General features: G+C 53.9%; 1 protein-coding gene across 8 annotated transcripts in view; it reads left to right on the top strand.

Annotated features, from left to right (window-relative positions):
• UBE3B (ubiquitin protein ligase E3B) overlaps window positions 1-22,438 on the top strand; it is a 52,710-nt gene extending 30,272 nt beyond the window's left edge. For all 8 annotated transcript variants that reach the window (XM_030292210.1, XM_030292209.1, XM_030292206.1 and 5 more), the window contains 10 exons: window positions 3,191-3,310; window positions 7,888-8,064; window positions 8,192-8,302; window positions 10,746-10,883; window positions 11,159-11,224; window positions 13,128-13,186; window positions 15,565-15,747; window positions 16,241-16,352; window positions 19,199-19,291; window positions 20,229-22,438. In XM_030292210.1, the coding sequence (XP_030148070.1) occupies window positions 3,191-3,310; window positions 7,888-8,064; window positions 8,192-8,302; window positions 10,746-10,883; window positions 11,159-11,224; window positions 13,128-13,186; window positions 15,565-15,747; window positions 16,241-16,352; window positions 19,199-19,291; window positions 20,229-20,420 (1,251 nt within the window). In that variant the 3' untranslated portion in view covers window positions 20,421-22,438. The remainder of the gene's footprint in view (window positions 1-3,190; window positions 3,311-7,887; window positions 8,065-8,191; window positions 8,303-10,745; window positions 10,884-11,158; window positions 11,225-13,127; window positions 13,187-15,564; window positions 15,748-16,240; window positions 16,353-19,198; window positions 19,292-20,228) is intronic.
• The last annotated feature ends 2,693 nt before the right edge of the window (window positions 22,439-25,131 follow it).

Genomic DNA, 25,131 nt, shown 5'->3' with positions numbered 1-25,131 from the left:
TTTATTTATTTTTTTCAACGTTTATTTATTTTTGGGACAGAGAGAGACAGAGCATGAACGGGGGAGGGGCAGAGAGAGAGGGAGACACAGAATCGGAAACAGGCTCCAGGCTCTGAGCCATCAGCCCAGAGCCTGACGCGGGGCTCGAACTCCCGGACCACGAGATCGTGACCTGGCTGAAGTCGGACGCTTAACCGACTGCGCCACCCAGGCGCCCCTCAACATGCATGTATTTTTAAAATACGAAGCTCTTAGCACATAAATACTTACCAAGTGGCTAGGACCCTCGCTACCTCGTAGATGGCACTGTAAGTATTTCTTTTGACCTAGGAGTGCCGTGAAAGTCATTACTGAGTCTGTGGGGGTACTGAGAACAAGAAGCCTGAGAACCTCTGAGATTAGTTGGCATGTCTTGGGGACCAGGCTATAATCTAATCCTCACTGTGTGTTTTTTCTTTGGGGAATTGGGGAATTGTGCTTAAGATTGCCATCCAGGCTTTTTGTCCTTGGTTCAGGAACTTTTTCTCCTCTCGTGGGGACCCTTCCCAATCCCCTGGCACCTGTCCTGACCCTTTTATGGCCTCAGCAGGTACAGGAGGGCATCTGAGGCTCAGTATGTCATAGCAGCGAGGCACTGTCCCCTCCTGGGGGGGCACGTACTGCCCTCTCTCGCTGGCATGCTCTTGCCAGAGCGCACAGGGGGGTTATAGTCTCTCCAGGCCTGCCCGCAATCTTGCGCCTGTCATTATGGCATCTGCCCTAAACACCAGAACTCTCCCTGTTCTTGATCTCATTCACGTGGGCGGCCCACAAAGCTGTTCCTGCTTCCCTCAAAGTTTTTCAAGGCCTCGGCTCCGCCTCGTTCACACACACAGCACTTTCTTCTCTGCACTCTCTTACATTGCTTTTACGCTTTTATGTGCAGTGCATCCCCGGACTGGGACTTGAGACCTTCTCTTTTGTTCTGGCCTGGAAGGCCTGGTGCCACACGGGGTGGGCAGTGGCTCTGTGGTGTGGTGGCCCGTGTGTGAGTCCCGGGTTTGACTGTGGTCCCTGTGTCCACCAGCTGTGTGACCTTGGGCAAGTCAGTGTCTTCATCTGCAATATGGAGACAAGGACCCTTTCTCAGATGTCTGCTGCCGTCGTGAGGCCTCTCATACCATTGAGAGCTGCGTTCCGTTGTCCCAAACCCCCTTCACGCCCCGTGGAGACCAGAGCCCCACACAGTCTTTCCTTGACTCCTGCCATTCTCACGGCCACCTCTGCACTTTTAGTTCTGTGTGGGCAGTCTCCACCCCATATGGGATTAACCCAGGTGGGAAACTCTTCTTTTAACATTTTTTTAAATGATTATTTGTTCATTTCGAGCGAGAGAGAGGCACACACAAACGAGTGGAGGGAGGGGCAGATGGAGACGGAAAGAGAAAATCCCGCGCAGGCTCCACACTGTCAGCTCAGGGCCCGACCACAAGGTCACGACCTGAGGTCAAGTCAAGAGTCAGACGCTTAACCGACCGAGCCACCCAGGTGCCCTGGGAAGCTTTTCTTCTGCCTCGTGTTCAAGTCATGCTAAAGATTTGGGGTGAGAGCAAACAGTCGTGCCTCACGGCCCCACACAAGTTAAAGACCTGTTCTGGAAGTCTCAATTCCCCCTGCACAGACAAGAGACATGCCAGTGCCCTTCGTCCCCGTCACAGCCTCCCTCACTGTGGCTCCGTCTATCCTTCCTTTCCATGTTGTCCTGGAACCCTGATACTATCCAGAGCACTTCAGTCCTTGTTTCTAGGCTGGTGAACCAGCCACCTCAAGCAGCTCCCCTGAGAAGTAACCCCTCTGCCAGATACGTTCCTCCTCCTCCTCGGGAAGCCGTGGGCAATCACTTTTCCTGCTGCAGCCGTGTGTTAACTTCGTAGTCAATGAAATGATCAAACGTAAACACACGAGCCTCTCCTGTATATAGTTAGCTCTTGTTACCGTTGTTGCTGTTACCATTCTGACTGTTCTTATTGTATTTAACAAATCCTTTGACATTTGAGGGGATTCCCATTTTTAAACAAAATCAGCAGCGATTGGATTTATTTCTTCATTCAGCAGACATCATCAGAGTGCTTTTACAGCAGTGATTCTCAACCCCAGGATGGGGCCAAGGGTCGTGCTCTCCTGAAAGGGGCTTATCAGAATCTTGACGATGGGAGAGAGGGTTCTTCTCTAACAGTAACTGAGAAATATTACGGGGGGGGGGGGGGCCTATGGTGTGCTTGAAGGCACAGAGGAGGCTGATAAAAGGTCAGGGACCTTTATTCTGTGGGATCATTTTTTGAAATTTCTGACAATGAAAAAAATTATCTTTGAAATGTTTCTCTTTTTTAACTCCTAACATTGATTCCCTTTAAAGCAGGCATAGGTGTATAAAGCAGCCTCTGTAACCTGTTCTACCACCAGGTTTTTATGGTGGCTTATTGACTGAATGAGAATGATTTTCTCTCAGACCATTCTTTTTTTTTTTTTTTTTAATTTTTTTTTTTTAATGTTTATTTTTGAGAGAGAGAGTGAGACAGAGTGTGAGCAGGGGAGGGTCAGAGAGAGGGAGTCACAGAATCGGAAGCAAGCTCCAGGCTCTGAGCTGTCAGCACAGAGCCTGATACAGGGCTCGAGCTCATGGACCACGAGATCATGACCTGAGCTGAAGTCAGACGCCCAACCGACTGAGCCACCCAGGCACCCCATTTTTTTTAAAGCTTATTTATTTTTGAGAGAGAGAAAGCACGAGTGGTGGAGAGGCAGAGAGAGAGAGAGAATCCCAAGAACACTCCACACTGTGCAGAGCCCATTGTGTGGCTCAAACCCATGAACTGTGAGATCATGACCCAAGCCGAAGTCGGATGCTTAACTGAATGAGCCACCCAGGCGTCCCGGCTTCCAGACTATTTTTAACCGGACTGTGGCTGCAGCCAGACCACTCTTTCTGGGGCCTTTCTTCCTTGGCATGTACTCAGCTAGATTTCTAATTCCCAAGGTTGTTTTGGGGAACGTCTGCTGTTCTCCCCAGACACTTCTGACCTGTAGCATCTGTCAGAGCGTCCCGTTGTGGTGGCCTCTCGCGTGACTTGTTTCGTTAGTCCCGTACAGCGTGTCTTAGGGAATCATCCGTTGTTGACCCAGTTCCTGGTCTCACCTTTGCTGATTTCAGAGAGTTCTCCTGTTCCGAAACATGGTTACCAAGGAGAAGGAGAAACTGGGGCTCGTGGAAACCAGCTCAGCCTCTCCCCACGTCACCCACATCACAATCCGACGGTCTCGCATGTTGGAGGTGAGAAGCCCGTCACAAAAAGGTGTACTCTGTGAGACGGGGCGGGGGGGGGGGTTTTAATGGATGATCTATTGCCTGTGAACTGTCCTTGTCACCTCCTGGTCTGATGACCCCGAAATCGAGACTTAGGGAGCGGAATGGGGCCATGTGTCCTGGGATCTGCTCTGAAGAGCCGCTTGATTAAACATGTCCTCAGTGTCGGGAACCCGCAGTGCAGTGTTTCCCTTCCTGTTCCCCATGCGGGTCCCCCGGGCTGGAACATTGAGCACTGTGCCTCTTTGCGCAGGAAGTGCCACGTGCAGGCATTCTCGTGTCTGTGCAAACTCCATTCGTCCTGGCAGGCACTTTGCCCAGACTCCCAACTGTGAATGTGGAGGCTGGAGCGTAGGTAGTAAGTTTACTGAGCCATACTGGGAAGTGCATGTATTCTAGAGCTAGGAGTTCTTGGTAGACATGAACTTGGGAGGAACAAGTGAAGTGGCTCACCTCAGCCAACCCAGTGTCCACGGTTGCTGCTATGTGGCAGCTTCACGTGTGCCAGAAATTGGTGCCTGTCCTCAGAACATGTCACCTCTATATGTCAGAAAATTGTAATATATTGATTCTGTTGGAACAAGACACCAACTACCGTCTGCTGGAACGTTGTTACAATAAACATATGTAACTGCGAGGTCTGCGTTGTGTGTGCCATACCCTCCCCCAGGGTTGTGCAGTGCGGAACCTGCCCAAACGTGCGGATCCCACCAGCGGTGGTAGAATTGGTGACTGAGTCCCAAGCCCACATTCCTGGAAGAGGCTGTGCTGGGTTTATTTGCCCATGCTTGCTCTTCAGACCTTTTATCTCGCTTCAGCCACGTTTCCTCATTAGCCTGTTCTGCAGCGGAGGGCAGTCGTGGGATCTCAGGACAGCGCGTGGCCACGTAGCCAGCCAGCGGCCACGGCAGCAGCCCTTCCTCCCGACACATTTTCATTTTCTCCCTTGGGGGATTCACGCTCCTTCCTGGAGAGCTGCTTTCAGTTCCCTCCCGGCCACTGGTGACTGACACTGGGGTCTGCTGGGTAAAGGCACCATGTGGTAACCAGGTGACGGTTTTGACATTCTTGAAAGTAGAGGTAAGAAATGTAAGTGCCTACAGGGACCCTGCTGGTCGTGGGAATGGGTGAAGCCGGCCGAGTGTGTCCACGCAGGAGCATCTTGTTTGCATGCTGAACGACAGGAATCTTCTTCACTTCCCTGGCTCCCCCCACCCTGCGCTCTCTGAAACACAGCCCGCAGTTTAGGTCACTACTTAAGAAAAAGGACCCCACGAGCGAGTGGATAAATGACACCTGGCGTCCAGCCTCATTGTTCCCGAGCAGTAAGGAGGGGTGGGCAGGTGGGGAGCACGTGCCCCCTAAAGGAGACCGCCTCCACCCAGTTCCACCTGACTACTTCTGTGTGGGGACTTAGGCTTCGCTATGCTCTGGGTTTTTAGAAGGCCAAAATGCGGGGTTTTGTGTGAGATCCCCAGAGCTTTTATGTTGGGCGCTAATGGAATTTGGTAATGTGCCTGGAAGGTTAGATAACACCTGTCTTCCCGGCAAATTCAACCTGTGGGCCACCAGTTTGCAAGCTTTGCTTTGACTCCAAGAAGAGAAAGACCGAGTGGGTTTAGAAACTCCCTCCTGCAGCACTTTCTTCGGTCGGACCTGCACGCTCCTCCCCCGTCCCTTCACATCTTCAGTCCCACTCAGACGCGGCCAGCCCTGACGTGTCACTTCCTGACAGTCGGGAAGTCTGGGGTGCTAGGGACTGGTGCGCCCTGAGAATGACGGAATCCCCAACTCCCTCAAGCGTCCTTGCGTATGGGAGAGTCCCCTGATGTCCCCGTTACCCTGGGCCTGCTTGCTCCAACACAGCCTCCAGGGATGTCCGAGGAGGGATGTCTTTCTTAGGTTTTAGGCCAAGTCCGCTTTCCTTTCCATATTCCATTAGAGTCTATCTCGTCATGAACCTGATTACTGTTGTTCATATCGAATTGGGAAGGGGAGAGGGTCATATATTCAGTCACTGTAGTCATTCTCCTGTGGTGGTTTGGTGGTTAGAACAGGAGCGTGCAGTGGCATTTGCTGGATTTGGACACAAGGGGGCATCACGAAGCCGATATTAGCCGCTCCTGGGATATCCCGGGCTTTTATTCGGTTCCCTCTTCTGTGGTTTGTACTGAAGGCGCTGCCTTAGTACCCCGCTTCCAGGTGTTAGCCTGAAGTTTTGCAGGAAGGTGTCCCCTCACAGAGGGTGAACGGGGGCCGGGACCCTAGCGTCTGAGAACCAGGAGGAACCTTAGCCATACTCTGCCCAGCCCCGTCCCCTCACTCTGTCAAAGGCAGAAGTGAGGCCAGAGAAGTTACGATTCACAGTCAGCTCCATTCAGGTGTCAGTGGGAGAGCCGTGCCTGGGAGCCAGCTCTCGTCCCAGGTCAGGGTCTTTGAGATGCAGTAGAGAAGAGGAACGCCCTCCTCCGACCCACCTCCCGGAAGGAAGGACAGACGCAGGTTGAATCCTCGTGTGATGCCGCCAGTGCCCGGAGGATGTGGGGTGCAGCAGGCAGTTAGGAGGCAGCTGGCAAATTCCTCCCTGTAGCCCTTCAGAGAAAAGGCCAACGTGGGGCTGGTGAAGAAAAACTGAGGGGCGCCTGGGTGGCTCAGTCGGTTAAGTGTCCGACTCTTGATTTCAGCCAGTTCATGATCTCATGGTTTGTGAGATCGAGCCCCGAGTCAGCTGACAGCACAGAGCCTGCTTGGGATTCTCTCCCTCTCTCTCTCTGCCCCTCGCACCCCACCCCTTTCAATCATTCAATCAATAATAAATGAAAAATGAAAAATAAATAAGATTTGACTCCAGCGAGCATTCCTTAAGTACTTGCCCTGTGTTCAGCCATGTGCTAAGTGCTTGCCCAGGACACCATCTCGTTTAATCTGCATGATACCGACACCCCTCCTAATGGGAAGTAAAGCTAGGAGGCATCATTTCAAAGCAGGATGGAGGAAATCCTGCAAGCAAGCAAGAAGATGTTGGAATTCTCCACCCATCCCTGACTCTGTGCCAAGATGGTGATCTCAAATGGAGACACGTGGTTTAAAGGCTGCCGCTGGCGCTGCACAGTGACTTCTGTTTCCCGCTTCTTTCCATCTAACTTCATGGTTTTCAGACTTCCACATGCATACAGGATACTTCACGGGCCTATGCACCCGAAACCGTGGTCCTCTGCCTTCCAAAGACCCTCAGAGGTAGTTATTACTGGCTCACTAACTTGGGACCCTCACCCCAGAATAAGATCGGGAGCCACCATGGGACAGTCCTTTGCATCACGAGAGGAACGTGATCAGCAGGAAGGTGGCAAGAGTTTCCCAAAGCAGGTCTTACTGTTCTGGCCTCGTGTGCTTTGTGACAAGGGACCAGACTGGCAGACAGGTGGATGCCATAGAGATGATCTGTCTCGTGTTAGCAGAATGTCTCACGGCACTGCAGTCATGACTGAGAGGGAGACCCGTGGGGCGGCCTCCATAGGGATATTGCAGTTGATTTGCACCTTCTGCGACAGGATCTGAAGAGCTCACTTTCTCCCCTATGACGGCTTCTCCCTCATGACGGGGCGGCTCATGTTGGATCAGAAGACTCCTCCCTGGCCGCTGTCCTGTTCAGCACTATTTCTGACAGTCACTGCTCTGAAACGAACACCTGAGCGGCCGGCTTATCAGCACCCACGTGCGAGGAACCTAGGAGACCTTGACCGATTAGAATCAAGAGACAGACTAAACAAGATGATTACAAGAACTCTATAAAGTCGTGTCCTCGGGTACTAGATGGCTGCATGCCTCGAGGGCTGGCTGCAGGCTTCTCCTCCCCCCTGCCCCTGCCTGTGGGCCCAGCATCACTCATTCCTGCACCCTTGACTCACTCCTGCACCCTTGTCCCCTCCTTCCAGCTGCTGTGCCATCAACAACGATATTTCTGAGAAAGCCAGTCATGTCTCCCCTCGCCTGGACTCTTCTCTGGCTCCCTAGTGCCCTCAGGCACTAAATTCCTCAGACTGACTCACCAGGCCTTTCCTGATCTGGGGCAAGATTCCAGGAGTTGAGCAGTGGGGGGTACTTACTTTTCTCACCTTCTGGTGATCTATGAGTCTCACTGACTGATTTTTACCGTGAGCTAAATAAGCTACTCTTTGCATTAAAATAGAGGGTAGGATCTTGTCCCAGTTTCTTCCATCCTTTGTGCGGATGAGATGGGATGGCCGAGAGCTTGTCGACTCACCTTGCCTGGTTTCCCTGTCTTGGTGCTCTGCATCGTCCCAGAGGCAGCCTCCCCTTGCCACACAGCAGTGGCGTCACATCCCCAAAATGAGTTTTCCTTTTAACAGGCTCTTGTACAAGCAGGTGAGAACTGCTCATCCCCCTGCCCCGCACCCTGCGTCCTAACTGTTTAGGAATTATGCCGGGAAGGATTCACACGGGAGCAGGAGCCTTGGGGAGGCAGCCCTGAGTTACGCAGAAGTCCTCCCGCTCCTGACGGGCTGCAATTCTGCTCTCGGCAGGATGGCTACGAGCAGCTCCGGCAGCTGTCCCAGCACGCCATGAAGGGCGTGATCCGTGTGAAGTTCGTCAATGACCTCGGGGTGGACGAGGCCGGCATTGACCAGGACGGTGTTTTCAAGGAGTTCCTGGAGGAAATCATCAAGAGGGTGTTCGACCCGGCACTCAATCTGTTCAAGGTATTTAAGGGGAGCGGGAGCGGGGCTGACAGCAGTCAGGTTCTCGGTGACAAATGAGAAGCGAAGGGCTGGGCTTGCTCTTTACAAGGCATTTAACCTCCCTTCCTCTCTCCGTTCTTCCTCACAGACAACCAGCGGGGACGAGAGGCTGTACCCTTCACCCACGTCCTACATTCATGAGAACTATCTACAGCTCTTCGAGTTTGTGGGCAAGATGCTGGGGAAGGCTGTGTATGAGGTAGGCATGTTCAGGAGCATCACCCCGGAAGGGAAAATGAGACGTTAGAAGCCCCGTGGACTTCGTGCGCGTTTTGGTGACCGGGCCCGGCCACGTAAAGGACCTGTCGTTAGGATGGAGTCCAGGAAAGAGGACAGGACCCGAGATTACTGGACAGAAACACTTGGTGCTTTCTGCACGTCATGTCATTTCATCCTCTCGCCAGTGCTGCGGTGTGGCTGCTGCTGTCCCATTTACCTGCAGGTGACAGAACTGAGGCTTTGAGATGCTTGGCCAGAGTCTCAGTGGTAGTTAATCCGTAGAATCCAACTTCAAACCCAGGTTGGCCTGGTCCCTCCTGGTCCCCAGGAGGGCAGCATTTTGTGGGGTGTGATAGTTGTTAACGGCTCTTTTTAAATTTAAATCTTTTGTTATTGGAGTGAGTGCTTCAGAGCCAGCCACGGGGTCAGAGCCAGCCGCAGGGGTCCGGGTGTTGCCAACAGAAGGCATGGAAGGCAGGGCCTTCCAGAGCCTCAGCTCCTGGTTGAGACCGGTCTTCCCTGGCCAGCTGTGTGACTGCACTTGCAAGTTGCTGTTATTTCCCTTTTTTTTTCTTTTTTCTTTTTTTTTTTTTAGAGAGGGAGTAGGAGCAGGGGAGAGGGGAAAAGAGAGAGAGAGAGGGAGAGAGAGAGAGAATATCTTAGGCTCCACGCTCGATTCAGGGCTCAACCCCATGACCCTGGGATCATGACTTGAGCCGATATCAAGAGTCAAACGCTCAACCGACTGAGCCACCCAGGTGCCCCTGCTTTTATTTCTCTAGGCCCTTGTTCGCGTCAGAAAAAGTAGGGATGACAAAAGCTACGTTATCGGCTTGCTGTAGATGGTAAATGAGCTAATACAGGTAGAACACCTGTGGTGCCTGGCTCCTCGGTCTCATGGGGTCAGGGTGGTGTGGACTTGTGCAGACTCCAGGTGAGGCCCACGCAGCTCCTGGTCCCTGTCTGCCATGAGCCAAGCCAGGTGGCACTTGGGTCCCGCCCTTAGGGTCCTGCTCCCCAGGCAGGAAGTAAAGCTGCCGTGGGAGCTCGTGGGCTGCCGCTCTTGTGGCCTTCACGGTGGGCTCCAGAGATGCCTGAGCAGCTCTCCCCTCTCACCCCGTCACAGACCCCAGGGAAGCCAGGCTGCCCTCCGAAGCAGAGCCGGGGGCTGGGGCAGATGGAGGGAGAGAGGCCCTGTGGCCGAGCATACTTATTCTCTGCGTAAATGGCCTCCGTCCACGGCCTCGCTCCCTGGCCGTGGTGCGGTTAGGTGCTCTGTGTGCGTCCCTGCCCAAGCTCCCTCGGGCTGCCTCCTGCCCTGGGCTGGTTGGGGGTCCTGGGCTCCTTTTCTGTGCTTCTGTTTCCACCATTTCTCAGGTGATTCCCATGTAAAGAAGAAATCCCATGAGGATGTACTTGGCCACATGCCATGTTTCTCCTCTAAACACGAGGTGCCGGAAGAGTTGGGCCCGCTGAGAAGCGTGCCTTCGTCATCCTGGGAATGTGCTCCCTGTTCCCTGGACCCAGTGTCTGTCTCCTCCCCCAGCAGTAACAGCACAGGGGGAAATTAGGACATGCTGGGTCTGTGTGAGGGGCAGTGTGTTAACTCACGTTAACTCACTCGGCCCTCTGAGTCAGGCCATCATTGACTCTGAGCCCTGCCCCTTTTAAATCTCTGTGATCCAGCGTCTTCTCTCCACCTAGAATAATCTGTCCGTTTTCCTCAGCGTAATGCATGTTTCCTTGCTGTATCCCCACCTCCTATTTTCCTCCTCCGGTGCCTTCCCCATTTCAAGCGCAAACCTGCTTAGAGCCCTCCTGGGGCTCCCTGCTGCCCTCGGGATAGAGTCCAGACTCCAGGAAGCTCCAGAGACCTCTCCTGATCTGGCCCTGCCTCCTCTCTGGCCTCACCCCTCACCTTTCCTCCCCCGAACACTGTGCTGTGGCCAGAGAGCTCTGTGTCCCCTTCCTAGAACACACCTGTGGGCCTTGTGCTCCTTAGGTCTAGCTTAGATAGGTCTTTCTCCTGGAGGCTTCCCCTGCCCTGCCTCCAGGTGAGAGCCTGTGCTCCCCGTTCCTTTCCAGCCTGCTCATTTAATCCTTAAAATGGCGAGGCTATGCTGGGCCCCGTTTACAGATGAGAGAGCTGATGTCCTCACGGCCAGGCAGCTGGGCAGCTGGGATTTGATCCCGAGGCTCTGCAGCTCCAAAGCCTGTGCCCTTACCTGCTGTGCTGTGACGTCCCCCAGAGGCACTTGATCCAGGTGGCGGGAGGTACTGGTCTCCACCGGGGAAGTTTAGGCAGCGTCTAGAGATCTCACTGGTGCCCTTGGAGCCCCTCTGCAGCCCAGGCCAGCCCGACGAGATCACCGAGATGGAATCCTGCGGGGCAGACAGGCAAGCTTCTGTCTTTCCTCTCACAGGGAATTGTGGTGGACGTGCCCTTCGCCTCCTTCTTCCTGAGCCAGCTGCTCGGGCACCACCACAGTGTCTTCTATAGCTCCGTGGACGAGCTTCCTTCACTGGACTCAGAGTTCTACAAAAACCTCACTTCTATTAAGGTCAGTGTGGCACGGCAGAAGGCCTGGCTGCAGGCCAGTGCAAACGCAGTGAAGTGAAGGCCTCGGGGCTCTCGGGTGGTGGAAGGCAGTTTCCTACTGTGGGACAGGGGCTTTTCTGCGGCCACCACAGGCCCCCGCGTCCCCTTCTGGCGCTTCTACCCCCTTCCTCGCGGTGAGGAGCCTTTCCCTTTGCTTCAGTAGGAGGGGAAGTATTAAGACCTTCGAGGACCTAGCCCTCCTGGATCCCAACACTTGCCCCTTCTCTGTTGCATTAGCGTTACGAAGGGGACATCGCTGACCTGGGCCTGACTCTGTCGTACGATGAGGACGTCATGGGTCAGGTAGGTCGGCCTCTAGGGCTGAGCAATTCTTCGCCACCCTCCACCGGCTTCCTGAGACCTTTCCAACACTTAGTGTTTCCCCCAGGAGGAGGTCCACAAACCACAGCTGTCTGTCCTCGTCCCCGGCTCCCTCCCCATCCCCCTTCTCCCTCCTAGCCAGCAAGGAGGGCTCTCCCTTTTCCGATCCCAGTTGACCTGGCCTTTGCCTGCCTGGCCCTCGGAGAGCTCCCCATGGAGACCCTGCTTTGCTTAGCTCGCACTCTGGGCCTTTCCTGATGGAAGCTCTAATTCCCCGTTGGTAACATTGCTTTTTGTTACCATGGTGAGGATTAGCTGTCACACACAGTCTTGTGACTTGAAGAGGGGAAGAAGCCACCCGAGAGGAAGTGCCTCGGACAGAATCCAGTCCTTGCTCGTGCTCGTCATAAAGAGCAGGGCAGGAAGAAAAGACCCTTGAAACTGCACCAGCAGAGGAGTTTGCTCCCAGAGTTTTCCTTTTGGCTTTTCCCCTCAGCGCCTTCAGCGCCCTCTAGTTACATCCCAGTGGACACCTGCGTGAGCCTAGACCAGGAGCTTCGTGGTGCTGAGCTGGCTTCTTGGAGCCATACCTGCATCACCTCAGGAAGGTCACTCAGTCTCCCCAAGCCCCACTTCCCTTATCTCACAAAAGTGCGTTCTTGAACGTGAGTCCTGGCTGGGACCAGCGTCACTCGGTAAACACCTGCAGGCCCCACCCTCCGAAGAGCCTCCCCCACCACCACCCCCAGCACACTGGCCTGTGAGGGAGAAACCTAGTGAGCTGTGCTGACCTCTGCCCTCCCCAGCTCGCTGGGTCTCAGAACTCTTCCAGGGGGAGAGAGAGCCATTCTCCAAGTGGTAGCCCACAGACGTGGTGTTCCATGGAGCCCCTTCTGGGAAACACCAGGCTGAGTGATTGCCAGAGGCCCTTCAGCTTTAAAATCCTCTGGTTGCCCCGAGGTGTTGGCAGCAGTGGGACTAGGGGTCCACGGTTGTTCCTTTCTTCATCATTAGAGACCTAGGGTATTATGCTAATAGAATTTGTTAAAATCAGCTTTCAAATCATGCGTTCTTTGATTTTTAAGTGACCCCAGAAGTTCTTGAGGTTGAGGAAAACAATTGATTCTATGGATTCCAAATCTGTAATCAGATTTTGAACATTCCTCCTGACAGTTTTTCTCCTGATGGTAAAAATAATGCAAACTGCAAACCACAAATTCAGCTATAATACAAGCACAAAAATGGAAACGAAACCACCTCTGATGCCAGTGCCAGGAGAGCACCACTGTTAATGTGTGGTCTGTGCTTTTCTAGACTTTTCTCCCTGAGCCCGTATGTAATTTTTAAAGTTTCATTAAGTAATCTCTACACCCAACGTGACTCGAACTCACAACCCTGAGATCAAGAGTCGCATGGTCTTCCGATGGAGCCAGCCAGGCACCTCTATAATTTTTTTTTTTTTGTAGAAATGACACCACACCATGTGTGTTGTCATATAACCTTTTTTCCTCCCTTCTCAACAAATACACGTTTTCCTCATATTTTTTAATAGCTGCATGACATTCCGGGGTATGGCTGTACCAACATATATTTAACCATCCTCTGTGCTCATAAATGCTAACACGGTCCCCTCCACGACATCTTGAAGCCTTACTACAAATGTTTGAACGAGGATTGGATGAGAAGACACTTTCCATATTGATCATGTAGGGTCCGCTTGTTGAGACTGAAGCCCTGGCTTTTTGCGAAGATGATTGCCCCCAGACATGCTCCACCTCGAGTCTGTCATTATTAGGGATATTGACGTCGGGCCCTTTCGTCTTCAGAGAGCTTTATTTCCCCGTTAGAATTCTCTCGAGTCATTGCTCCCCGTCTTCTCCCCCAGCTCGTTTGCCATGAACTGACTCCTGGAGGGAAGACCACGCCAGTTACGAATGCAAATAAGTGAGTATAGCAATTAGATTTTTAAAGTCACCACTTGAAAAGACTTCATTCTGGCTTTCTGGGCTCACTTGGAGAATTTATTAAGATAAATCGAAGTAGAAAGAGGCCATAAATATCATCATGGAATTTACTGGTTACAGTTCAGAGGCCAAAATTGCATTAAATTCGATTTGCAAAATAAGAATTGACAATTTATTTTTTGCAGTAGCACATCTAAGGTCAGAGGCACCCCGGCCACGGTGTTCCTAGGAATTTAATGACGGCTCGAGATGCAGACAAATGGATTCTGAGCCACTCAGGCACGTAGTCTTGAACCCAGAGGGCATGGAGGCGGAAAGACACCTTGGAGGGGCAGATCATTTTGGAATGATAGCATGTGGCAGTTGTATAAAACGCTGTTCTTGAGAAGACACGGTGATGAATTCAAATGCCACAGACAGGTCCTTAGACGCGGGGAGACTCTGAGGCCCGGCAGCTATTGTCACAGATAACAGGCTTTTAGAAATCTATCATAAATGTCAACCTCCTTGGTCCCTGGAAGCAAAACTCCTCAATGCACTGTCTCCACCCGCACTATTCTCCCCTAATTAAAACAGTAGAACCTGGCGTGAGGAGTAGATATCGGCCCTTTTGTCAATCTATCAATCTTCTGCCGCCAGGCTCAGTGGAGCCTCTGAACTGTTAATCTGAGCATCACTCTCCTACTGACAAGTGAGAGCTCAGTCCCACCTGGTGAGTCATTTGGATCAGATGCACATCACAGCCCAGTGTTCCGAGCAGTGTGGCCCTCCTGGGTCAGGTGGTTGGGTCATTCCGCATGCTTGGCGAGCTTTTATTTAGAAGAGCAGACCTGATACCATCATGATCGAAAGACCCCAGTTTTGACTCCTGGCCACGGGGCATCAGTTGGACAGCTGAGCAAAGAACAGGGAGCTGAGGCTGGGAGGCACTGCCTGAGGGTGTCCGAGAGCAGGGGCGGGTCGTGTGCCTGCCTGCCGTGGGCCTGTAACCGCCCCTTCTGAGGGCTTTGCATGAAGCAATGCCACGCAACAGACCTTTGAGGATGTGTGGCTCAAAGGGAAGCTTTGATCAGTGGGAGCAGTGAGCATCACCACTGTCAGATGTGTGACGTGTCACACAGAGCCCGCCACCCTCAGATCGGCCGTGTTTGGCCAGGCATCGCGGCACAGAGGTGAGGGTGGGAGCGGCATGTAGCACAGCCGGGGGCAGTGGGTTGGTGCGGCCTGTGTTGGAGTGAGGTCCCTGTCCTGCCTGGAGACCCGTGTGGGATGCCGCTTCACAAACGCTTACACGTTCTTAGCATCCAAGCTCAGTATAAGGGCTGGGGGTTCGGTCCTACGGACGGTCTTAAGAGGTCTGGAAATGCCAATGCTGCCCTCCTCAGGGGTGATGTTTGATCTTGCACTTTCTGGGCACCGGGGAGGTAAAATGGGAAAGTCCCCCACAGTCCCTCCCTTTTGGTAAAATGGAACGTCAGCAACCAGCTTCAGAGAGTCCATGAGTGGCGATAATGGGAAAAGTCATACGTGAGTATACTGATGTGTGGGTCTGCTACTGGTTTAAATAGTCCTATTTTCAAGGTCAGTAACTCAAATCTGAGCGTCGTGGGGTAAAATTTTTATTGGGACTGTGCTAATTTGGGCTTTTGAGAGTTGCACCTGGGCTGGCCTCAGGTTCTTTCATCTCTGAGGAAATGGTTTGCTAAGAAATCCGCGATGGTAGCAAGCCCGGATTTAACCTGTTCGAAAGAGTTGCACGGTATATGGTATTGCAGATGAGGTCACCGTGCTCATGAAAACAGACCCCGAAGACCATCTGCTCGGAACCGGTGTTAGTGCTCTGGCTTCCCCATCGAACCCGTCAGCCAGCCGCATTTAGTTACAACTATCTGCAGGCTTACCTCTTCATGGCTGAGAGCCTTGGTCTGGATTAGCAAGGCTTTGACCGAGGTTCCATCATGAAACCACGTTTCCTCTGCTTTAAAGCTTATTGGAGGACTGAATTATATCTTATATCAGTGAAATTAAATAGAAGCCCGAAAAGCAACCTTTGTACTGAGAAGGGTCCTCTCCTCACCTGGAGAATGTCTCACTTCTATTCTCGGTAGAGTGGGGTGTCGCCCGATCGTCACCCACTGGGTTTGGGGGAGGAATGAGTGAGATCATGCCCTTGAACGCACGGTGCATACACAGTGGCACCACCACCATCATCGTCCTCATGATCGCTCTGGTGAGACGCCCTGGTGCCGTTTGTGTTTTTGCGAAATGGTCCAGAAATGACTGGACTCCTCTTTCGTTCCGTTGGTAACAGCCCGCCCTGGCCTTTTCATTCCCGTCGTTTTCTCTTGTTTGCAACAGGATTAGCTACATCCATCTGATGGCCCACTTTCGAATGCACACTCAGATCAAAAACCAGACAGCTGCCCTCATTAGCGGGTTCCGTTCCATTATCAAGCCCGAGTGGATCCGGATGTTCTCGACCCCCGAGCTACAGCGTCTCATCTCCGGTGACAATGCTGAGATTGACCTGGAAGATTTAAAGTAAGGAGCGAGAAAGAGGGGGGAGAGGTGAAATCTTAGGCCTCCCGGAAAGCAAGCTCTGCTCCCTTGCTGGGCTCCCATCGGAGAGCTGTTTCTGCAGCCCACCTCCAAGTGTACTGCTCCCTGATTAAGGGTGAATCGCCCTGGAATAAAAGCTCAGCCACTTGTCTGTCTGGGGACCCAAGAAGTCGAAGTGGAGACTGAGCAAGTCTCAGGGACCGCCCGCTGGGCTCTCCAGGGCTCAGAAAATGGGATTGCAGGATCTCCTGTCGGCTCCTGCTCCGGAGCCGCAGGCCTGGCTCTTAAGCTCCCTGCCCACTTAGCTTCCAGGGACATGGGTTACGAAGGCATGAGCTTCCAGCCTTCCAAGAAGTCAGTAGTCGCCCGGGCCTACCCGGGTTTGCTGTGTCATTTGGCTAAATCCCATCCCTGCCTGTGTCTGTGAGCACCCGTGGGAGTGTGTGTCTGAGCCCATTGTCTGCGTTGTTTTCAGGAAGCACACGGTGTACTACGGTGGGTTTCACGGAAGTCACAGGGTCATCATCTGGCTCTGGGATATTCTGGCCTCTGACTTCACACCTGACGAGAGAGCCATGTTTCTGAAGGTATTTTATATGTTGCCTTTACGCACATTCGTAGATACTCTCCTAAACCTAGAGGCCACTTGATACAGTAATTTACACTGGAAAAAAATAAAATTACCAAGAGGACCTCATTTTATCGGCATATCCTCTCCCGGAGGCTGGCCTCCTTGGTAAGTCAAGCAGTAACAAGACAGGCCCAAGGCGAGGCTGAGTTGGGTGGGCCCGGGACCCGCTGCCTACTCCTCTGCAGAAACAGGCCTGCCTGGGCCTGAGCTGGCTGGGCTCAGCACTCCGTCTTCCCCTTCATTGGCGCTGGCCTTGCCCGTATCTTCTTTCTTATAGAAGCAAACGGTGTTGATTACCTTAAGATACAGACAAGCAAACTTTTTTCTTTTAAGTTTTTTTTTTTAAAAGTAACCTCTACACCCAGTGTGGGGCTCAAACTTATAACCCCAAGATCAAGAGTCACACGCTCCACTGACTGAGCCAGCCAGGCACCCACCAGATGAGCAGACTTTTTAACAGTCTCCATCCCTGCTCTCCAGGGACTGCCTCTGTGTACCCTTTTTCTCAGTAGTGTGAAACATACAGTGTCACACACACAATGTCCTGATAAAACACATGTGACTGAGGGGCGCTCGGGTGACTCAGTCAGTTGGGCATCTGACTCTTGATGTCGGCTCAGGTCATGATCTCACAGTTCGTGGTATCGAGCCCCGCACTGGGCTCGGTACTGAGCGCGGAGCCTGCTTGGGATGCGCTCCCTCCCTCTCTCTCTGCCCCTCTCCCCGGTTCGCACATGCCCTCTCTCTCAAAATAAAAAAAAACATTTTTTAAGAAACACATATGGTTGAGTAGGCTGGTAGTGACATATATTTTTGCAGAGTGGCTGACATTAACCAGTTCCCTTATATTGGTGTCTCTGAAGTTGTAAATGTTCAAAGCGTTCCCTCAGGGCCACTGTGTTTCCTGTTACTGACGTCGGCAAAGTGTGTTATAGGACACTGGATGGTATTTACACTTGTCTGTGTATGTGTTGTGTACCTGTGTATCTTATAAAAATGGAATCGTCACTTTGTTATCTGGTCTTCTATTTGATGTTTTGTCACGAACATTTTGCCATATTCTGGGGATAAATTTAAGTGCCTTAAAATATTTTCCTTCGGACGTTTGGGTTTCTCGAATGGTCTCAAGTGACCCCAGTCATTGAAGCAGCATGAACAGTATCACCACCAATTGAAATGGCAGCGGGTTTTCTTCCTCCTTGGTTTGTCGTTGTGAGGAGAGTTCATTCCCATCAAGGAGGCCCTTCTCACAGATGCAGAAATGCCCTGGTCATCCCTGCAGGTTTTGAGGGACTTGGGGTAGGCAGGTGGACCTAATTCCAGAAGTTGATTCTCAAGAGAATCAATTCAGTTTTTCCGACAGCGCCTCCGGTAGGCAAAACACTCTGCCGACCCATAAAACCACTCGCCCTGCCTCTCCCGGAAAGGAAGAGGGCCAGTGTCTCATAACCGTGTGCAGCCACTGTCCCACATGGCGGGCCTGTGTGTCTCTGGATAGCCTGTCGCCAGACCTGCCGTTCCTGCTCCTGTGCCCTCCCTTTTCTGCACACGGGCCCCAGAGCTGGGTGGTACTGTACTACACAAGCGTCGTAGCACAGGAGTGGACATGACTCTGCCTTCTCTAGACGTCACGCCAGCAGATGGCAGCTCCCTGGGCCACCTCCCCGCCCCCACCCCCTTCCTCCTCCTCCTGCCCCAGGGGGTGAAGGCACCACTCCCTCCATTGAGCAGCCCTGGCCTGCAGCAGGTCTGAGCAGCCCGAATTGGAATATGCACAGACTCTCCTGGGTCTGTCTCCTCCTCCTTAACGCAGAGCAAATCCCACAAGCTTCCGTGGAGTGATTAGACAAGACCGGGCTCCCAGAGCCCTCAGACATCGGCTTGCCGTGGCATTTGGAAGCACAGCCTGGTGTTCTAAGTAGCAGGTCCGTACCTGCCCTGGACAAGGGAGAGCATTTTTAGCTGATGTTGAACTTTAGAAAGCAAATCGTTTCTTAGGACTTCCCTGATCAGGTTTATCCCTTGGATTTCCGGGTCACTCCGATTCCTCTGTCCAGACATGAGCTAGCCCGTTGGGGGAAATAACAGGGGTGCGGCCACGTGGAAGATGCAAGGAATCCCGAGAGTCTGGCAAGGGAGCAGGGCTGATTGCCCGTAGGCCCCATCTCAGGTCTTGGTCTGCCCCTCAGCCTTGCTGGCCCTTGAGGCCTGGTTTTTGTCCACATGCTGAGAGCAGATTCATCTGTCAGAGACCACTCACAGAGACTGCTCTGTAAACCAGCAGGCCGGGAGCTCGGGTGAGCACACCCACATACCCTTGCCTGCGTGGCTAGGAAGCCGAGCAGGAAGCCAGGTGCAGGGGGAGCAAGGCCCCCTCTCCTGTGCCACGCTTGGTGGACACCACGGTCTCACTGTCCCCAGTGCTCCCATTGCATGGTGTCTGTCTGAGCGATGGTCACCGTGCCAGACCCACTGGGGATCAGTCCCGTGTGGGGAGTTTGTGTTGTTCCTGAACTCTTGAGCTGCACATTCTCCACCCAGTGATGGGGTTGATGCCCACAAAGTCACACCCACTGGTGTGGTCTTCAGGGGTTTTAACCTTCGAGAGCAGCACCCTTAAGAGAGATGTGAGATGTGTTCCGGCCCTTGGACCGAATGCACTCTCTGTCACCGTCCTGGCAGCTGCACGGCAGTTAATGGGACCGTGACCGGAGAAGGCAGAAAAGGGAAGCTCGCCTGTAAGGGGCCTGTTTTGAGGGAGCAAGGGCCCCACTCTGTCCCCCAACCTGCCTTGTGTTGCAGTTTGTGACCAGCTGCTCCAGGCCCCCGCTCCTGGGATTCGCCTACCTCAAGCCTCCTTTTTCCATCCGCTGTGTTGAAGTGTCAGACGATCAGGTACCGCTTCCGGGGGTGGTGGGGGGACAGTCGGCCCCTCTTGGTTGTTGTTGGCTCTGCCCACCGGCTGGAGCCTCCACCCGGTCTGTGTCCGCACGGCGGGCAGCACGGCTCCTCGGAGCCCCGTGAGAAGGTTCCACGGCCCTCTGGCCGGGAGAGCGGTCCGGCACCCGGAGGGTACCCTCAGATCCGGGCTGCTCTGGGGCCTGAGCTCTCCTTACTCCCTTGGGAGAAAGTACCCGGGAGCGGTTTTGGCAGCTGCCGGCCCGACCAGGGCTCCGGGTGTGAGGGGCGGTGGGAGAGAGGGGTAGGGACGCCGGCTGAGGAGTGGGCGGCACAAGCCCGAATGCCAGCCGTGCACATCCAGCACGTCGCTTCGTCTCCTCGTCTGTGCGGGAGAACGGATGCCTTCGGGTCATCATGCTGTGTGGAAGGGGCCCTCGAAGAGTCGCCAGTGAAAGGGTCTCAGCCCTCCCCTCACCACCCGCGAAACCCAGTGGCCCCTGCACGTGGCTGCCTTCAGGATGGTGCGGTCTGGGCTCCATGTCCCTCATGAAACACTAGCCGACCCTCAGTCCCCTTACTTAAGGAGGCTGCCCCACTTACGGTCCTCCGTAGGCCGCCACTCTGGCAGTAGGAATCGTTCAGCCGCATTAGGCATGATTTTGTACCTCGAGTATTCTTACAGTATTCTGGCTCTTTGAAAACCGCTAGCCAGCAGTTAAGCGGAAAGCCCTGTCTCTGAGCGCGTACTTAACACAGGAGTCCTTGTGCAGGACCGAGCCGTGGGGGCCGCCGTGCACTCAGCGCTCGGGGCCAGTCATGCCGCGATTGGGGGCTGGCCTCGGGCAGCAGCGTGCGCGCTCGTCGGCCCGCCGTCGTGCTCCACCCCTGGCGCCGGGCGCCTCCCGCCCAAGGCTGTGGTGTGTGCTTGCAGGACACCGGGGACACCCTCGGCAGTGTCCTCCGGGGCTTCTTCACCATCCGCAAGCGGGAGCCAGGCGGCCGCCTGCCCACATCCTCCACCTGCTTCAACCTGCTCAAGCTGCCCAACTACAGCAGGAAGAGCGTGCTCCGCGAGAAGCTGCGCTATGCCGTCAGCATGAACACGGGCTTCGAGCTTTCCTAGCTCCCGCGCCCGCCCCCACCCTGGCCGACTCCTGGCGTCCCGGGCCCTTCGGCTCCGGGGGTAGTGGCGCCCTGGGAAAGTGACCACAAGCCAGGTGACCTCTCGCTCTCTATAGCCATGAGATTCCCCTGTGGCCTCAACAACTTGGGACGCACGTGACAACTCCATAGCATTCCCTAGGTGACACTGATGGGAAGGGTGTTGAGAATAAACCTCCAAGTTCCGCCAGCGCTGCTCCTTTTCTCCTACTTTCCGGGGGCCTGTGACGCAGAGGGCCTTCTTCTGATGGTTTGGTTTCTCGGTGAGTCTTTTCTTTCCCTAACTCTGAGCTGCGTATGAACAAGTCCCAAGAACTCCCAAGGTCCAGAGTGTTTTTCATGACACGGGCCCGAGTGCGCAAAGCCCACTACAGGTGAGACGCTCTCCTTCCGTTTCCGAAAACTCTTTACTCAGGTAAGGCCTCGCCAAGCCTCTATGCACTCGACAAAGTCTCTGCCCCTCCGGGCCACAGCAGCCTCTCTCCAGACCGCCAGGCTCACCTGCTGCCCAGGGAAGCAGCGGTGCCCGCCAAGGAGGCCGTGGAGCCCAGGAAGTTCAGGGCGCTGCCCCCACCTCGAAACCACGCATTCCACACAGCGGCAGTGCCCCTTCCCCTGTCTCGCCTCAGATGCTGTGCACACTCAGCAGGCTGAGCGGCCGGGAGGCTTCCACTGGCTTGACCCCATCTTGTGCACTCACTTTGGCATCTGGCTTTGGGGGAAAAAAAACCCTTGGCCCTTAAGAGCAACTCTGTTTCCAGAAGGCTCTGGCTGTTCCCCCAAACCTGCTGATTCCTAAGAGGGCGGCTGCCTTCTCCCCGCTGGTGTGCCCTACTTGTTGTCTAGTAAGGAACAAGCACTAGCCAAGTTACCCAGCCTGTCCGGGCAGTGACTTTCCACCATTGATGATAAAGTTGCAAAACAAACAAACAAAAAAACCTTGGATCTTACCGCTCATCTATCCTCAACGCAGGGAACCGGGAGCCCTTTCCCTGATGGAGGCTCAAAGGGCTGAGGAAACTCTGAGTTGGGGTTTGGGGTTTTGTTTTTTTTACTTCATTTTCTCTTCCAACCCGTTATGCCCCCTCCCCCCGCCCTCATTCCCACCCCTTGTCCTGAGAACTTTAGTCTAGATCCAGGGACTTGAGACGGAGGCCGTGACTGTGGCCTGTGTTGACAGCCATCCACCCTCACCCACCCCGTCAAGCTCCTTACGCATCCCTACCACCAAGGTAGAAGCCGGGAGTGCCTGGACCCTCCTCTGCTCTGTGGAGCCGGCTGAGGGCTGACAGCTCTCTTCCAAGCAGCAGAGCACCTTCCGGCATGCTGGTGGCAAAGCGGGCAAGACCTGTCTCCATGGCCTCCATCAGAGGGTCACAGCTGGGTACCACGTCCTGCTCGGGTTCGACCCTGGCTCTCTTAGAGCCCCTGCACTTCTGGAGAACAGAGTTTTCCTTTGATGGAAAGACGGCAAGGAATCTAAAGACAGACAGGAATTTGTTATTTAAGATTTGTTAGTAACCTCTAGATCTATGGATTTGCCACTTTAAATAACCCGACTCTCCTAAAGCTCTCCTCGGAATGCGTGCAGGTGCACTGAGCAGGTTTGTACGTTTATGCTGCGGCCCAGATTGTCCACCTGCACAAAGACGTGTGATTCCCCCTCAGCTTTTATTACCTGAGAATCCGCCAGCGTGGGACTGGGGAGAGAGTGGTTTCCAAGCACCAACGTCAACTTTATTTGTTCTTTTGATGAGGAGGGGTAGTTTGTGATTTCGTTTAAATTCTCTTCAACAGCTGGAAATATTGCACTATCTAAAACCCTGCATCTGTACGTTTATGGCTGGTGTTCGTGGACACCTCGATGGCTCTTGATGGCTCTAAAAAGTTGTGGCATTTTTTTGTCATTGTTGTTTCATAGATAACCTAGAGATTAAAACGTGATCAAAGGCTTTATTAAATTTGTACTTCAGCACATGATGGCTGTGTTCTGCTTTTTATCTGAAGGAGCGCTTTTCGACCACGTGTGTGGATAGCTCACGATGGGGCGCCTGGAGCTTAAAGGGCACGTGGGCTCCTGCAGCGGAAAGAAGGTACAAAGGAAAATGTAACAGACTCCCCAGTCTCACCCACTAAGCAGAGTCAGTAGCGGCTGACAGTGTCCTGTTTGCTTCCACTTCTGTTTTGAGAAGTAGCACACTTCAGGTAAAGCGAAGGTCGTCTTCAGCACCGCCCGGGCCCTTGCCCTCTCACCCACCTCCCAGAGGCAGCCATCGCCCTGGAGTATGTGTCTTACACACAAATGGATAGAAGCGATAGATGTATGTCCGTTGAAAACAATCCACATAAATTCACGAGCGTGTGAGGGCAAACTTTACAGCTACGTCTGGGTCCATTCAGCTTTGCCCCCACGCTGAGGATCATCCTTGCAGGATATACAGCCATGTCCCATTCTGTTCAGCCCAGATTTATACTCCGCAGGAAACCCATGTCAAACCTGCCCGTTTTTCCGTGGTGCCTCCAGCCTCCTGTGAGTTCTCCCTGCCTGGAGCAGGGAGCCCTTGGAGGGTCTGAGCGGGAGGCTGGCCCCCTGAAATCCAGGGACTCAGGAGAGATGTCTTGAAAGCCTGGCAGCTCTTTTACAACAGTCAGAACGCCTGGGCACCCAAGAGAAATCCATGCGTGCCGGCTTTTCTCGCCTGGAGCATTTGTACCACGGGAGGGAAAGAATCCTGCCAAGCTCCCTAAACAACATCAGTAGGGTCCAGCGTGAGACACCCAGAGCCTCATTCTGTGCCAAAACATGACTTTTTTTTTTGAGAGTGTAGGAGCGGGAGAGAGGGGCAGAGGGAGAGAAAGAATCCCACGCAGGCTCCATACTCAGCAAAGAGCCTGACGTGGGGCCCGATCCCACGACCCTGGGACCACGACTTGAGCTGAAATCGAGAGTCGGCCGCTCCACCGACTGAGCCACCCAGGAGCCCTTAGATGAAGACGATTTTTTTTTTTAATTTTTTTTTTTCAACATTTATTTATTTTTTGGGACAGAGAGAGACAGAGCATGAACGGGGGAGGGGCAGAGAGAGAGGGAGACACAGAATTGGAAACAGGCTCCAGGCTCTGAGCCATCAGCCCAGAGCCCGATGCGGGGCTCGAACTCACGGACCGCGAGATCGTGACCTGGCTGAAGTCGGACGCTTAACCGACTGTGCCACCCAGGCACCCCTGAAGACGATTTTAATAACACGGCCAGAACTTACAAGTGCCTGAGAATATTTACATGGAACGCTGGTCTCCGCAGCATTTCTGACCTAGCAGAGCCATGAGCCTATCTTTGTCCCGTTAACTTAGCAGATGTCACACTACAAAAAGTGACAGGGTCGCGAACAGACAGGTTATCTCTGAGGTTGGTTAACATGTAGATCCAGGGCTCCCTGAGGCCCCAGACTTATATCCTGGAAAGCTCGTAGGTTGATCAGAGCAGCTGCAGAACTGTGGAAAGTGGTCGGTTTGGAGCACCGTTTCGAGAAGCAGAGCGCGGGCTCGGGACCACGGAGACGCGTGCCAACCCTGACTTCCTGCTCCATCCCAGGCCGGCCTCTGCGTGCGCCTCTTCAGAGTCTCCTGTCCCCTTCAGGGGGCGCGGGGCTTAAATGAAGCAGCACGGGGCCTGCAGCCCGCTCAGTTCCTGGCACCGAGTCCGCACTCAGATGTTAGTCCTATTCCTACATTTGCCCACCTTGGCACAAGAAGGAAACGGGACTGCCCGTGACTTGTCACTTAGGCCCCCACCCGACTTCCGGGAGCTTCCGCTGCCACCGACCGACACAGCAGGGCAGTGAGAAATCATATGGAGAAGTCTCGTCCGCAATCTCCCTCTGGAACTTCTGCAGGAATGGGGGGCAGGTGCACTCACGGAGGCCCAGACAGGATCCAAGGGTCTCTCCAGTGTTCGGAGTCGCAAGGAAGTCGCTCGCTCACTGTAATCGTCAGGAGAACTAACCTTTGTTGCAAGCACGTGCTTGAATCGCGACTTGACTCTGGAGTCCGAGCTGAGCAAGTGCACTGGACAGAGCAAGGGATTTGGAGCCTCTAGAACCGGGTTCGCATCCTGGCTCTGCTGTCCACTCGCCCTGAGGCCAGGGACAAGACCCTCGGCGTCTCTGGGCCGCGCCTCCCTCTTCCACAGAATGGGCCTAGCAGCAGCCCGCACGTAGTGTGGCCCGAAAAGCCCCAGCCTGTGCCGGGCCCTCTGTGGACAGTGATACGGTGATTCACCACTGGTGTAACCGTCCTCGTTATTTTATTCCAGAGACCTAGTTGACGTCCTCTCTGGAGTTCTGTCTTTCACACTCCGTGTGAGGAGGCATCCATAGGTGTCAGCGGGACGTGCCGAGGGGCTTCTGCCGGGCTTCACCCTCAGCCTCCGGTTTTTGGCTCCTTTGCCCAAGCCTTCGCCGTGTCCTGAGCCTTCCGCCAGACGGGCCCGGCAGCCGCATCCCCTTCGTGGCTTTCCCGGCCCTCGGCAGTTGGGTGGCCCCTGAGCCTCGGGGAGACTCAGAGACTCGGGCAGACCGGGGTCTGTGTCATTTTACAGACCCTCCTCCAAGAGAGCCAGACGGCAAGAACGCTCGGCGACCACAGGAGAGGCCCCGCAGGTGTGACCTGCTTCT

Source organism: Lynx canadensis, chromosome D3 (assembly GCF_007474595.2).
Source record: "Lynx canadensis isolate LIC74 chromosome D3, mLynCan4.pri.v2, whole genome shotgun sequence".
Taxonomy (NCBI): Eukaryota; Metazoa; Chordata; class Mammalia; order Carnivora; family Felidae; genus Lynx; species Lynx canadensis.
Note: the sequence above shows the minus strand (reverse complement) of the source record. Positions and strands in the feature narration are given on the sequence as shown.